At 38.1% G+C, this 14,307-nt stretch overlaps 1 protein-coding gene across 1 annotated transcript; it reads right to left on the bottom strand.

Annotated features, from left to right (window-relative positions):
* Window positions 1–2,187: 2,187 nt before the first annotated feature.
* On the bottom strand, window positions 2,188–3,636 carry LOC110932464 (polyubiquitin-B). The gene is made up of 2 exons (XM_022175798.1): window positions 3,570–3,636; window positions 2,188–3,287 (listed from the first exon to the last, which is right to left on the bottom strand). Exons 1-2 carry the CDS (start codon window positions 3,634–3,636, stop codon window positions 2,188–2,190), a joined length of 1,167 nt encoding a protein of 388 aa, XP_022031490.1.
* Between the last annotated feature and the right edge of the window lie 10,671 nt (window positions 3,637–14,307).

Raw genomic sequence — 14,307 nt, forward strand, 5'->3', positions numbered from 1 at the left:
TCTGTTCTTCTTTATGTATTGTAATCAGAATGGTTATTAATAAAATTTACTATTTTATTTATTTTGTGAACGGTGTCCTACATTTAACACTTTAACGCGTTTATTATTGGAGTCATATTCATGTTGGCATGTTTAAATCATTTTTATAAGACTTGGAATGGTTGGAAATCGAACCAGAAGATTTAAAAAGGTTGAGATGGGAAAGCATATAATTCTTTAACGAAGCCATTCTTCTGCACTTTTTCGTCAGTTTTTCTCGATTTAGAAATTAGAAAGAGTGATATACACATGAAAGCGAGCTAAGATAAGGCTGATGGATATGGATCGTAGAGTAGGGTCATGAAGGTGTGAATATCGCCCCGGTTGAATGGAATTTTCCACGAAGTCCACGATTTGAAAAAAAGAGCCATTAGGCTCAATGAAAAATAAAATTCTTAAGTCGTATTAAAAAATTCACATGTCACATATTAATTTCCATGATTGTAATTTGTAAGAATTCCTAGGCGCTAATCGGTCAGTGGGGTACCGACTAGCGATTAATCGGATTTAGAGTTTTATAAGTAATTTTTAGTTATATATATATGTACAAACATTTTTACATGTAAATATTTTAAGTAAACTCGTTCTAACCCCTCCATGACCCATTTATAGTATACAAGATTAATCGCCCGAATCTACATGGTTTGGTTAGAAACTAGTCAAATTTTACAGATTTTAACCGGAATTTACAAGTTTTGACTGAAATGTGGCCAGAATTGTCGATTTTTGGTTGGCCGACATGAACCGATTAGGTCCGGCTAGGGCCGACTAGAGCCGATTAGGTCCGACTAGGGTGATTAGGGGCGACTATCGATTAATGGACCAAGTAATGAAAAATTACTTCGTGACCGGCCGACAACTCACGATTTTTACAACACTGTTATTTTAACACAATCTCTAAGCTCTCTTTACAAATTCTCTCCAACGTTCTAAAAATATACAAAAACTTAATTGTATTTTTGTTCAGAATCATGGTTTCTTTATCCTCATCCTAGGAAATCGTAACGTTTTATATGAATACGGTAATGGAGGTCAATTCATGAAGAAAGACATGGATTCCCTGGAATGCTAGGCATTATCGATTGTACGCATTGGTCGTGGCATAATTGCGTTAATGCTAGGCGAGGTCAATACACATGCGGTGATAGATGACTCCCCTCAATAATGCTAAAAGTTGTGGCTTCACAAGATCGATCTATGGGTTTGGCATGTTTTCTTTGGTGTTGTTGGTTCAAATAACGACTGGCAAAAGGGTCGGGTCGGGTCATAGTGGGCTCGGGTCAAAATGGGTCGCTCAGAAAAAGGCTCGTGTTGAATCACGTCATTGTAAAAAATATATTAAATAATAATCATAGCAGCTACATCGATCAATTCTTCTTGTTCTAGAAAAGAGTACTAAATGAGCTGCAATATTGAAATTTGTTTAGCCATACTGAAGTAACATTTTAAGATCATCAAAGGTAGACCACTACTCAGATGGAAAACTTAAAACCAATTGAACTAAAATCTACCGTTCTACCCACTAAAAAAACTTGAGTTTAACATTTTAAGATCATCAAAGGTAGACCACTACTCAGATGGAAAACTTGAAACCAATTGAACTAAAATCTACCGTTCTACCCACTAAAAAAACTTTAGTTTTGGTCAGGGTGGGGGAAGTGTTAAGTATTATAATTATAAGTTAATAATTTTAGAATGATTTCAAAGAAGTTTTGAGCAACACATTTGCCAATATATATCTATCCATTTATACTAGTCTTAGTATCTTTTAATAATGTAAATGCTATAAGACTGACCATCACAGTTACTATATATTTAGGGAGTCTTCTATCAACAAGCCTGTGCCCAGCACCAATTGGATTGTTGTGACTTGGACTTCTTTAATGTCGGGTTATGTTCCTAACTCAGCCTGAATCAGCCATACAAGTGTTTACAGAATTCAAACTACACAAATGAAGTTTTTTAAAGTGCTTGTTCTGCGTTGTATGATGTTAAGATGGGAAAGCAGGTCCCCAGTTTCCAAATTGGCAATTCAAACAAGCAAATTGATCTGATCATCTACGTGATTCCAACTATTTCAAATACTTGTAGGCAACAAGTTTACAAAACATTGATTCATCAAATTACACAAGACGTGTTTTAGAAGAATTACGGAAATCTTATCATACTATCAATGGTTGACTTCTCAAGGATGTGGTAGTCGGCAAGGGTAAGGCCATCAATCATACCCCTTCCTTTAAAGAGTAGCATTAGCCGACGGCACGGAACACCTTCATGATTCGCGATCTTGGATCTCACATTGTAGACGGTGTCTGAGGGTTTGAGTTTCATATTAATGGTTTGTCCGTCTTTGACCTTGATGAATATATGCATATGTCCTGTTGATTTACGGACAAGTGTGAGTGTGGATTCCTCGTTGATGTTAGAGTCAGCAATGGTGTCGATGTTGTCCAGAACCACTTCATTGAAGATCAGCTCCTGCTCGTCATGGGGAATATGTATCTTATCCTGGATCTTGGATTTTATGCTGCCGATGGTATATGAGGGGTTGACTTCCACAGTAATTACCCGTTCATTAAAGGTCTTGATGAATATCTGCATCAATCCCTTTGATCTACGCATAAGTGTGAGGGACGATTTCCCACTGACGTGGAAGTCAAAAAGGGTCCCGCTGTCCTCAAGAGCCATTCCGTTAAAGATCAACACCTGTTCATCAACAGGAATACGCTCCTCATAAAAGATCGACAACTTCACGTTCTCGATGGTGTCTGTAGGGGTGACTAACAAAGAGATTGTCTTTCTGGTGAAGGTATTCACAAATATTTCCATCTTTCTGTCTGCTTTATCAATGCATGTGAGTATGGATCCGGTGACGATGTGGAAGTCAGCAAGGGTTCCGTTGTCTTCAAGGGCAACATCATTGAACATCAGCACGTGCCCAGAACCAGACATGATTTTGGCTTTCACATTGCCGATGGTGTCTGAAGGTTTGACTTCAAAAAAGTAGATGATCCTTCCTTCAAGATTCTTGATGAATATGTTCATGAAACCAGCTGATTCATGGGTAGACTCCTTAATGGGCAAGCTGGCAAGGTTATTATTGGTGTATTTAGGAACATTTTGTTTGAAGAAGAGTTCCTGCTGGTGAATGGGAATATGTTCCTCAGCCTGGATCTTGAGTTTTATTTCGCCGATGGTGTCTGACCCTTTGACTGTAACAGGGAAGACTTTACCGGTGGATGTTACAACTAAAATGCAATGAAACAAAAACATCAAGTTAATAGACAAACAAGCTACCACTAAATCAAACACTAACCACTGATCTTCTAAATGTACATATTCAAACAATGACAATGCAATGAAACAAAAAGAAGCTTCTAAATTAATAAAACTGCCCCTGAATCAAACCAAGAGCAAAATCCTCCCATTGTATAAAACCCTAACACCTGGTCTTCTAAATGTTTACAAAAAATCTTATATATTAGTTCTAAAACAACAAAGCAATGTAAATAAAGATGAAGAATTCTTACCCTTTATCTCGTGTTCGTCGGTAGAATCACTCTCAAAATAATCTTTCCGTTTCTTCGACGAATCCATTCTTCTAAAATTTTTCGTCCGCTTTTTCTCGATAAAGAAATTACAAACCAAATTAGAAAGAGGTATAGACACTGGAGAGGGAGCTAAGGCCGTGGGGTATGGGGCTTGGGTTGAGGCGTGGGTTGAGGTAAAACGCTCAAGTCATCACCCTGAGTGGGCTTGGTGGGGCTTGGCTTTCAGGCCGCACGTGGGGCGGTATGGCCATGCTACTTGGCAGGGGCGGTATGGCCATGCTACTTGGCAGGGGCGGTATGGCCATGCTACTTGGCAGGGCCGGCCCTGGCCAGTGGTGGCCCTGGGGGTGGGCGGGGAGGACCACCGGCCAGGGCCCGATATTTCCGAGGGCACGCTATTTTTAGAAAAAAACCCGATATGTATATGTAAAAATTTCTTTTTTCATAGGGTATACCTATACAAACACCAACATAGGCCCACTTACAAAACTATTATTATACTTTAGATTAGTTATTAGCCCATTAGCATTAGGTTTAGACCTTTACTGAGCCCAATACCCAATTTTGTTAAGGCCTAAGGGCACGTTTTTTAGAGCTCGAACAGGGTACACGAATTCTCGGGGCCGGCCCTGCTACTTGGCTGAATCTCATTGGCTCACCCGCCACGTCAGACGGTTTTTTAAATTTTGAAATTTAAAATTCAAACGGTCCCCCCATCCCTCCATCTTCTCTAACCGCCACCCGGGTCCCCCAAAGGCCTATATATATTGTAACCCAACCCACTGGTCCCCCCATCCCACGAATCGAAACCCCACCGGCTACCCATTCTTTAACCCGCTACCCCGCTGGTCCCCCCATCCCACGAACCCAACACCGCTATGGCATCCTGGACTCGTGAAGAAGAAATGACACTCGTCACTAGCGTCGTCGACGCTAGAAGGGGCGGCCACCGGGTCAAACAAAATATTGGACGGAAGCATTCGCGGCCTACCGACATAACGTCGGTAACAACCGCCACAACCTCAACGCGTGCCAACATAAATGGCGCGAGCTACGGCCCAAGCTCGAGCGTTTCAAGGCTTACTACGAAGCCGTTCCCGGTGGCGAGTTAAGCCACGAGGACCGGGTGGCGGTGGCGAACATAGAGTTTCGAGTCAAGGAAAACAAGGCGTTCGACAAGATCGACCTTTTTGAAATTTTTTTTAACGCTCTAGGTTTGTTTATTTTGTAATTTTTAGAAATTATGTAATTTTTAGGATTATGTAATTTTTAAAATTTTAATGAAGTTGTAGGTTTTTTTTATAAATGTTGTGTGATCTTTTATAATTTTTTGTATTTTTTTTAAAAAGCTTTTCTGCCACGCGGTGCACCCAACCCAAGCCCAACCCACGCCCCGCCATACCCCGCGGACACGTAACCAGGCAGTGGGGGGGCTCCCTTTACACGTGTAACCAAATGCCCAACCCAAGCCCCAACCCAAGCCCCACCATACCCCATGGTCTAAGACTATGGGGTATGGGGGCTTGGGTTGGGGGAAAACGCACAAGCCACCACCCCGGGTGGGCTTGGGTTGGGGCGTGGCCTTTGGTGCTTGGGTTTGAAGCTGGGCGTGGGGCGGGCTAGCGGTCTAATGTGGCGGCCTTCTATTCGCTTTGTTGGCCATTTCATAGCAGGTGTTTGAATTTTTTTTAATAAACTGCCAAGCCACGCCCCAACCCAAGCCCCGCCATACCCCACGGACACGTCACTCACCGGTGGGGGGGGGGGGCTCCAACTCCACGTGTTAACTCATGCCCCCAACCCAAGCCCCACCATACCCTACTTTTTGAGTCCCTGTGTTTTATGAATTTTAACCACTTGAGTTCAAAAGCAAAAAGTTTAACGACCTGAGTCCCTATAAGCATTTTCTTTAACCATTTAAGTCCAAATTTCTAATATTATTAACATTTTTTGGTTAAGTATTATTAAATGACTAAAATGTGACACCTCGTATTTTCAATCTTTCTATTTTTGGCAAGTCTACTTGTGCTTTCTATTTTTGTAATTTGTACCTTTGTGGTATTTGGTTTCATCCCCAAATTGTACTCGAGACTTGAAATCATAATGAAAGTGCATTATTTTATTCATATTTGTGTTTGAATACTATGTATTGTCAAAACAATTAAAAACATGTCAAACTATGTTAAACACGTAAAAACAGTGAAAATACATATTAATCTCAGCTCTCAAATTCATCATTGCCAAGAGATTACCCTAAACCGTACAAAAATCGGGAAATTATACGTTAATTCGGTAAAAATATCAAAACTTGGGTTAAATCAATTTTTATAATATTTTATTAATATTTTAAATAAGTAAATTAGTAATTAAAATTAAATAAATAAATATATTAAATTGAAATTTTAGTGACTTTGTTTAGTTTGGTTAGTTTAAACTAACCCAGTTAGTGAAAACCCAGTTAAATCAGCTAACTGGGTTAATTTTATCAAAGGGCAGCGCTAACTGAGTTAGAAAACTCAGTTAGTGGCAAACCCAGTTAGTCAAACTAACTGATGGCAAAAAGGGGGTCTCCTGGGTGAGAACCGGCCCTTGTGCGGTTCGAACCCGAGTCTCTCGCCTCACACACACGCGTCTCTACCACTCGGCCGGGCATGCCACATCCAAACTATATGGCAATTAAATGATATTTAACAACTAATTAAATTCGAACTGAAATCAGTTTAACCGCCAAACTGTACATATTCTCCGACTTTTGAGGAGATTACCGGAAAAACGAGACCTTTCCACATTCGTAACTGATGTCCTGCATCCTTTATAAAACCCGACCAAACCTCAACACCTTTGGTCCCTTCACCCTCGGCTACCGAAACCGCACACAACCCACCACCTTCTCCTTCACGGCAAACCGCCGGAACTCCCTGCAAATCACCGGAGTCCGTTGAACACTTCGCCGGAGCTTCCTGTCGACCACCGGAAAACCATCTGAAATCCGCCCGGTACCGATTTCGTTTCCGTTTTCCTCTTTCTTTTATATTTGCAGTTTCTGTATTATCATTATTATTATTATTAATATTATTATTATTATTATTATTATTTTTATTAGCTGTTAGTAATATTATTATTATTAATATTTCAGTATTATTATTAATATCATTGCTATTATTTCAGTAGTATAGAATTATTTAATAATCAGATTTATTTATTAATATTAATCAAATATATTATTACTATATTATTATTAAAATAATTCAGAATAATTATTATTATTAAACAGATTTATTAATATAATTATTATTAATCAGATTTATAAATATTATTAAATCAGATTTTTATAACAGAAATTTATTATTTCCTGTTTCTTTTTAATAATCAGAATTTTTACAACAAAATAATCAGATTTATTTTTAGATTATTATTTAAAATCTGAATTATTCAGATTTATTATTTTATTAAATCAGAATTAATATTTTATAATCAGAATTATTATATAATAATAATCAGAATTATTACTTTATATATATCCGAATTTTTATTTAATATATATATAATAATTAGAAATTATAACCTTTATAATCCAGAATTTTAGTAATAATATTTATAATATTTTGGTAAAATCAGAATTATTATTTTAATAACATATAAAAATCCGTATTTATTTTTACTCACTTAATTATAAATAAATTGACATGTATTTCATTAAATACAAACTATAAAAATGAGACATATGATTATTATTTTAGAAATGTTAATATTATTCTATAAATGCCTTGTTATTTAAATAATCTCTAAATTCCCAAATCCTCAAAATTAATAGGGTAAATCTGTTGTGCACATCCTCTTGGACAATCCCTTGATTCTTAATCTTTTCCAAGAAAAACGCAACGCAACCTAAGGTGAGTATACATGACTCATTTTCTATTTTATCACATTTTGGGTGCTGTATGCATTTCTATATCAAACACACTATGCTAAACATTTTTGCACCCTCAATCCACCTTTCATGTGAATCTATTTGACTCATGTTAATCACGTTATGCTACTGTTAAACATTTATGACTATGTGTTCATTAACTTTGCAAGCCTCCCCTAACAATGGCAGCGCTGTAGGTTGAGAAACGCCCCTCCCATAATATTATGGGTATTGTTAGGTTTATTCTATGCTACTCATTTACCACCCTTCTAGGGTTAGGCTATGTTAATTGCGTTAAACTTTGGTTTGAACACATAGATTTCATCGTTACGAGTATAACTGTTAATATGAAATCATATAGTCACGTGGATTTGAGCATGTTAATCTATTTCAAACATATTATACTATTATCAAACTTGTATACTCGCCAACATGTTTTGTTGACTTTATTTTAAATGCATACTGCAGGATGAGGAAGTCAAGATTTGAAGAAATGAATAGGATGGCCTAGAAACCCACTTTTGAAATAAACTATGTTTAATGTTTGTTATTTCCTTTTATGACAATGTATGAAACTTTGAAATTTTAATAAATGAAATTTAAATATATTGTCACATGTAGTGTTATGATGTTTTGAGCAGTTTGTACGTCGCATCCCGATGTTTCCGCCATCGGTTGGGGTGTGACATAAAATACCCGTATATTTAAAAAATACAAAACTCTCTCTATCTCTTTCTTCACCCTTCATGTCTCTGGTCTTTCTTTCTCCCTCTTCCACTTCTTCTTTCCTTTTCTTCTTCCATAAGAAAACTCCCACACACACTTTCACACTTTCTATTTACAGAAAAATCTAGAGAGAGAAACAGTTAAGAGAGAGATTCAGAGAGAATGAGAGCCGGAACAGAGAGATGATCAGAGAAGGTGACTCTTTCTAGATGACCAGTGGTGAAGATTGTGGGCCGAGATGATTACCGAGCAAGAAAAGAATGACACTGCTGAAAGTGTGTCTGAAAATTCAAAAAACGAATAGATACGAGAAGAAACAGATACGGAGCATGCTCACATCACGCTACCGGATTTTCCAAGAGGATCGGAAACGTTTGAGGCTGCTGTTAAATACTGTTACGCCGTTAAAATCGAGCCGACGCCGCTAAAAATCGCTCCACTCCGGTGTGCCGGAGAAGTGTTGGAGATGACGGAAGAATACTGGTAGGAGGTCTTCGTCTTTGTCTATACCTTCAGAGGTTGAACAAAAGAAGCTGCTGGAAACTATCGTTACGTACAAAGGATTCTAGCTCACTTTCTACATATAGTAGAACAGATAACAACAACTGCGGTTTTAATTGATGATGAAGACGCGGTGACGAACATAATCGTAACAGATTTGTGGAGTTAATGCTTGTAGGAAAGTTAATCGATGGTTACTTGTCGGAAATTGCTTTGGATACTAATCTGAAGTCGGAGAACTTTTTGGAGCTTGCGTTTGAGTTACCGGAACAGGCAAGGGTATATGATGACGGACTTTACAGAGCTGTAGACGTTTACCTCAAGGTATGATTAGAATATGTTCTTTCATTTTTGGAAATTCGGTTAAGAGAGAGAGAGAGAGAGAGAGAGAGAGAGAGAGAGAGAGAGAAAAGAGACTTGATGTGCATATAAGACTTGTGCTTTATGTGTAAATGACCAAATTACCCTCATAGTTAACAGACTTGGTGGATGAAGTTAGAAATTTGGACTCGAATGGTTAAAGAAAATTCTTATGGGGACTCAGATTGTTAAACTTTTTTGCTTTTAGACTCAAATGGTTAAAACCCATAAAACACAAGGACTCAAAAAGTAATTTACCCAAGATAATATTCTTAAGGGTTTTGCATTGATTCATGCGCTAAGTTCATACTTCATTTCATAGTACTAAACTACTAGTATTGTTAGACTATCCACATTCACAAATCACAACCCAACTCAACCCAACCTTTAATAAAAAAAAAACTAATTTCTCTCTCTTCCACATACACAATCCAACCTAACTCAATTTTTAACACACATCCACAACTCAACCCAACCTAATTTTTATTAAATAAATGTAAATAATAATTGAACCAATTATTATTTTTAAATAAATAAAAGTTACTTATTTTTAATATAAAAATAAAAAAGTTAAACAACCAATATATATAATATACTAGAAAATATATTTTTTCAAACGAACTTCGTTTTTAATAAAATTTATATCGTATTGTTCACAAATTTATTTTAGAAAATATGGTGTATTTAGTTTTGTTACTAAGTTTAAATATTAAAAATTATTTGAGTAATTAAATTATTGAGGGAATTGTAGTTAGAAAATAAAATAAAAAAGAAAATTAGAAGATGGAATCAATCCAATTTTAACAAGTGGCAAAAGAGCATCGGCAACCTCTTGCAACCTTGGGTTGCTTGGCCAACCAGGTTATGGAGAAAAATAGAATTTTCCTTTTTCTTTAATTTATTTGGGCAATCTAGGTTGGAAGAAAGTCACCAATGGAGATAGTCTTAGGGGGTACGGGGCGCCCCGTTATGGGGTGATCGACCACACGTTATAAGTGTGGAATACCGTCGCGCCGGTGATGACCACGCGTAGATCCAAAAACGCGTTGAAAACTTGATGCAATTCAGTTTTGCTTTTTTATGAATGATTTTGATAGTGTTTGGTGAGTGATGAGCATTTCCACTAAAATCCATCACTAGTGATGGAATAATGTTCGATGACATGGCGGAAATTGATTGGATGTTGTGAGTGATGGGTGAGTGGTGAGTGATAGGCGCCCCTACCCCCCCCCCCCCCCCCCGCCCTTAGCGATGTGAATTTATTTATGATATGATATAAAACATGACTCCTAACACGAAATTTATAGGTTTGGGTTATTGGGTTAGACTCAGATTGAACCCATAAACCCGCTTAGCTAAACGGGTCGGGTTCAGGTTAACCCAGTCGGGTTGGCGGGTAGACCCTTTTAACCATGGTTGTAAAATAAGGTCTCCAAGGCCGAGTACTCCCCGAGTAGTTGCTACAAGGTATGTTGCCGAGACGACTTTCTTCAACTCTGCCTAGTTACTCGGAATCAATTAAACATGGTCAACCTCGGGCATAATCGGATCTAGTAGGTCAACTCGGGCCAAGTTTGACTTAAAAAAATGAAACATAATTTTTATGCCTATCATATTAGTAAATTAATGTTATTTAACATATATATAATTTCTGAAAACTAATTTCTTTATATTTTAACATGTCCGAGTACTCCCCGGGTACTCTCCGCCTCATTGGCGAAGCTTGGGGGTCGATTTTTCCCAATTCCGGGAGGGCGAAAACATATATACCTAAAAATTTCTATACGAATGTACTGTTCATAACACTACGCGTCGAAAAGTTCGGGAGGGGGGCACCCTCCCGTGTCACGGCCCCCGCCCCGGTTTGACCCGATCCAGGAGCCACGGGACAGAAACCTATGGTACAACAGAAGTCTAGCAGGATTGTTTAAACTTGAAAATGCCCGATTATTATTTTATTTCATAATTTGGGATAAACCCCGCAATTTACAATAGATGAATTCCACAAGAATTCCCTGATTTTACAAAACATGTTTATTTATTTATTTGAGCCAGTACTTCAAGCTTGGGAGTGCTCCGTAGCACATTTCCTTGATTCACAGTAGGTCCCCTGAAACATGTTTTAAAAATATTTTGTCAGCGGGGAAATACTGGTGAGTCACTCCATTTGATGAAATGACACATAGCTATAAATTACAACATAAGAGCGATTACAATGGCTTCTATCTTATTTTTATCTGGCGCCGTGTCACCTCCTGGTGACGATGGTCATACCACTATTGGGTCCTTTCACCCACATAGTGATGATTATCCTTGTTAGGATTTATTAGCCTAACAGTGAGAAATTAGTAATGTGCACAATACCCCACTAGCCAGTGATTCTAGATAACCACGACTTAATCCCTGTATTTTTAACTTTGAAAATAATTTGGAGTATTGTAAAACATTGTTGATAAAAAGAGAATGACTCACATTGCAAGTTTAAACGGTCAGAGTTTAGCCTACTGATAAGCCTGATAACCTAGTTTAAACAACAACGCATACGAACTAGGTTAGTAACTAATACAGCATTTACGATAACTCACGAGATACAAACCCTCACAACGAATGACAAAGTGCAATGCTAAACATCCATCAAATTTACGACGAATGACAAAATATAACCCTAATGTGGGCAGCACTTAAACATTCATCGGATAGTTTCAATCGATCGGACACTGAATCGTAGCAGCGATCGAGTTAATACCCGGTATCGTGGCAGTGCATCGCTAAAGTAAATTTCGAATTTGAGTAGCCTAACTTTGTTTTTGAGTTTTGGTTTCGACACCTGTGAACTGCTCATGGCCTAAGCTATTTATAGCTGAAATTTGAGTTTTATGCGGCCCGCGTAAGCCTTAACAGGCTTTTACGCGGCCGCGAGAGCCACCTAGGCGTAGACTAGGGCTAGCGTGTCACGAGTAGGTGTGCCACGTGTGTGACACGTGGCCTGGGACGCTTATCCAGTCAAATTCTAGTTGACGCGGCCCGCGTAAGGGTATGCTTAACCTTTACGCGGTCCGCGAGAGGACCAAAAATCTTGTTTTCTTGGTTTTTCATGTACATTAGGGTTTCAGGGGTCCGGGTTTTCACTTACGGGTCGTTTAAGGACATTTTTGAAGGTCCTTACATCCTCCCCACCTTATTTAAAATCTCGTCCTCGAGATTTACTAAAATAAGTGTGGATATTTTCGCTTCATCTCTGATTCCAGCTCCCAGGTGTATTCGGATCCTCTTTTCGAATCCCACTTGACTTTGACCAGCACGAGTCGTTTGTGCTTGAGAAACTTGATTTGAGTTATCTTATCGGTGGTCTCTTGCACAATTTCAGGACCTGATAATTGGCTTTCTCCTATTTCTGCCCAACAAACCGGAGTAATACACTTGCGTCCATACAGTGCTTCGAACGGGGCAGCTTCAATGCTTGCATGATAACTATTGTTATAGGAGAATTCAATTAAGGGTAGATGATCATACCAGTTTCCACCAAAATCTATTACACATGCCTTGAGCATGTCTTCGAGGGTTTGAATCGTTCTTTCACTTTGTTCGTCTGTTTGGGGATGATATGCTGTACTCAAATTTAATCGAGTTCTGACGGGTGGTCCATGGGACAACCCTTAAGTGTGTTAAAAGACGAGTGAATCCCTCATTTGATCATGTAATTATCTTGAATTAGATAACTACGGTTGCTTGTGTTTCAGGTACATTTAGAGCTTAAAAGTATGGAAATAAAGCTTCGAATAGACACGACTGGATTGTAGATTGAAAGACGGAGAATGAATGAAAAAAATAAAATTTTGGAATTGAAGAATTAAGAAGATAACATGATAGAGGATGAAATTACCAGAACGTAGGCGAAAACGGTGAAGAAAACGGAGTTGAAACGAGAAAGTTATGAAGAAAACAAAAATTGATTGTTGAAGCCTACCGTAACTTACGGTGGTACCATAATTTACGGTAGACTCTGACAAAAATTGATGCCCTAACTCAGTTTAACTCCACCGTAAACCATTTTAAGCCACTGTAACTTACGGTGGTACCGTAATTTACGGTGGAGGCCAGCGTGAAACTTGTAACTCCCTCATTTAAGGTTGTTTATGGTGCCTTTTCATCATCTAATCATTCCCATTCGTTTTGTAACTCCTAAGGGGCGAATTTGGGGTGTTCTAAGGTGTTCTTGAGTGATCTAAACATGAAGACTTTGTTTTTGATTCCAATGGACAAAGGTTCGATTGTGATGATGGTTCATAACACTATGAGCGGCTAGGTTTGCTTGGTGATCGTCTCGGATGTAAGGTTTTATTTGTGACAATTATGTTTGTTCTTTAATTTCTGGAATATTAGACTGTGCATGTGTTGTTAGTTTATTATGGTGTTTGATTGGTTGTTTGTAAATTGTTGATGTATGTTTGATCATAGTTCTAAACCATACGTTCTTGGTGCCGTTGGCAATCGAGATATCATGGGAGGGATTAGGGTTGGATATGTGTTGATTGGTCATCGGATAACAACCTTGCGTTCTAGGAATCCGAGTACTTAGTTCCCTTTCATCACAAACAATTGATCTTACATGAGCCATGTCTATCTGGTTCTTTCCAGTTGAACATGAACGTTAGTTGTCCCTTAAAACCTGAAACTCGGGATGATCACTATCCTCTTATCTTGTTATAAAACTTAACCTTGATTTGTAATCTAATTTAGTTTAATTTAGTTAATTAAAACCAATCAACCCAAACATTGAAATTTATTTTTCTTTCAATTTAGTTTACTTTAGTGAAGTTAGACATACATCGAGATAGCACATATTCCACAAACTCCCTGTGTTCGATACCCACTTACCGCTAGCTAATTAGTTGTAATTGGATTAAATTTGCGTGTACCTCCGCAAGCACGTCAAATTTTGGCGCCGTTGCCGGGGAGTAGTGCGCAACGTGTGTTATCTTGTGTGTTAGTTTGAAAAAAAAATAAAAAAAAAACAAAAAGATTTCTTTTATGTTCATGATTTACACTTGGTAGTTGAGTTGTGTTGTGCAGGATGACAGGGCATTACACAAATTTCAGCTTATTTACGTGTAGATTGTGCGGGGGTCCACGACATCCATGTATTGGTTGCCGCGAGGCTCACTACAGGAGGGCACATGGAAAACCGGTGTCTTATGTTTCACAGCTTCCACCTCCATC

The sequence above is a fragment of the Helianthus annuus genome, chromosome 1 (assembly GCF_002127325.2).
Source record: "Helianthus annuus cultivar XRQ/B chromosome 1, HanXRQr2.0-SUNRISE, whole genome shotgun sequence".
NCBI classification, from domain to species: Eukaryota; Viridiplantae; Streptophyta; class Magnoliopsida; order Asterales; family Asteraceae; genus Helianthus; species Helianthus annuus.

Excerpts from the sequence above, each read along its gene's own strand:
- LOC110932464 (XM_022175798.1), bottom strand. The coding sequence starts at position 3,636 with ATGGATTCGTCGAAGAAACGGAAAGATTATTTTGAGAGTGATTCTACC. Across the intron at positions 3,288-3,569 it reads CGACGAACACGAGATAAAGG|TTGTAACATCCACCGGTAAA; the intron begins GTAAGAATTCTT and ends ATTGCATTTTAG.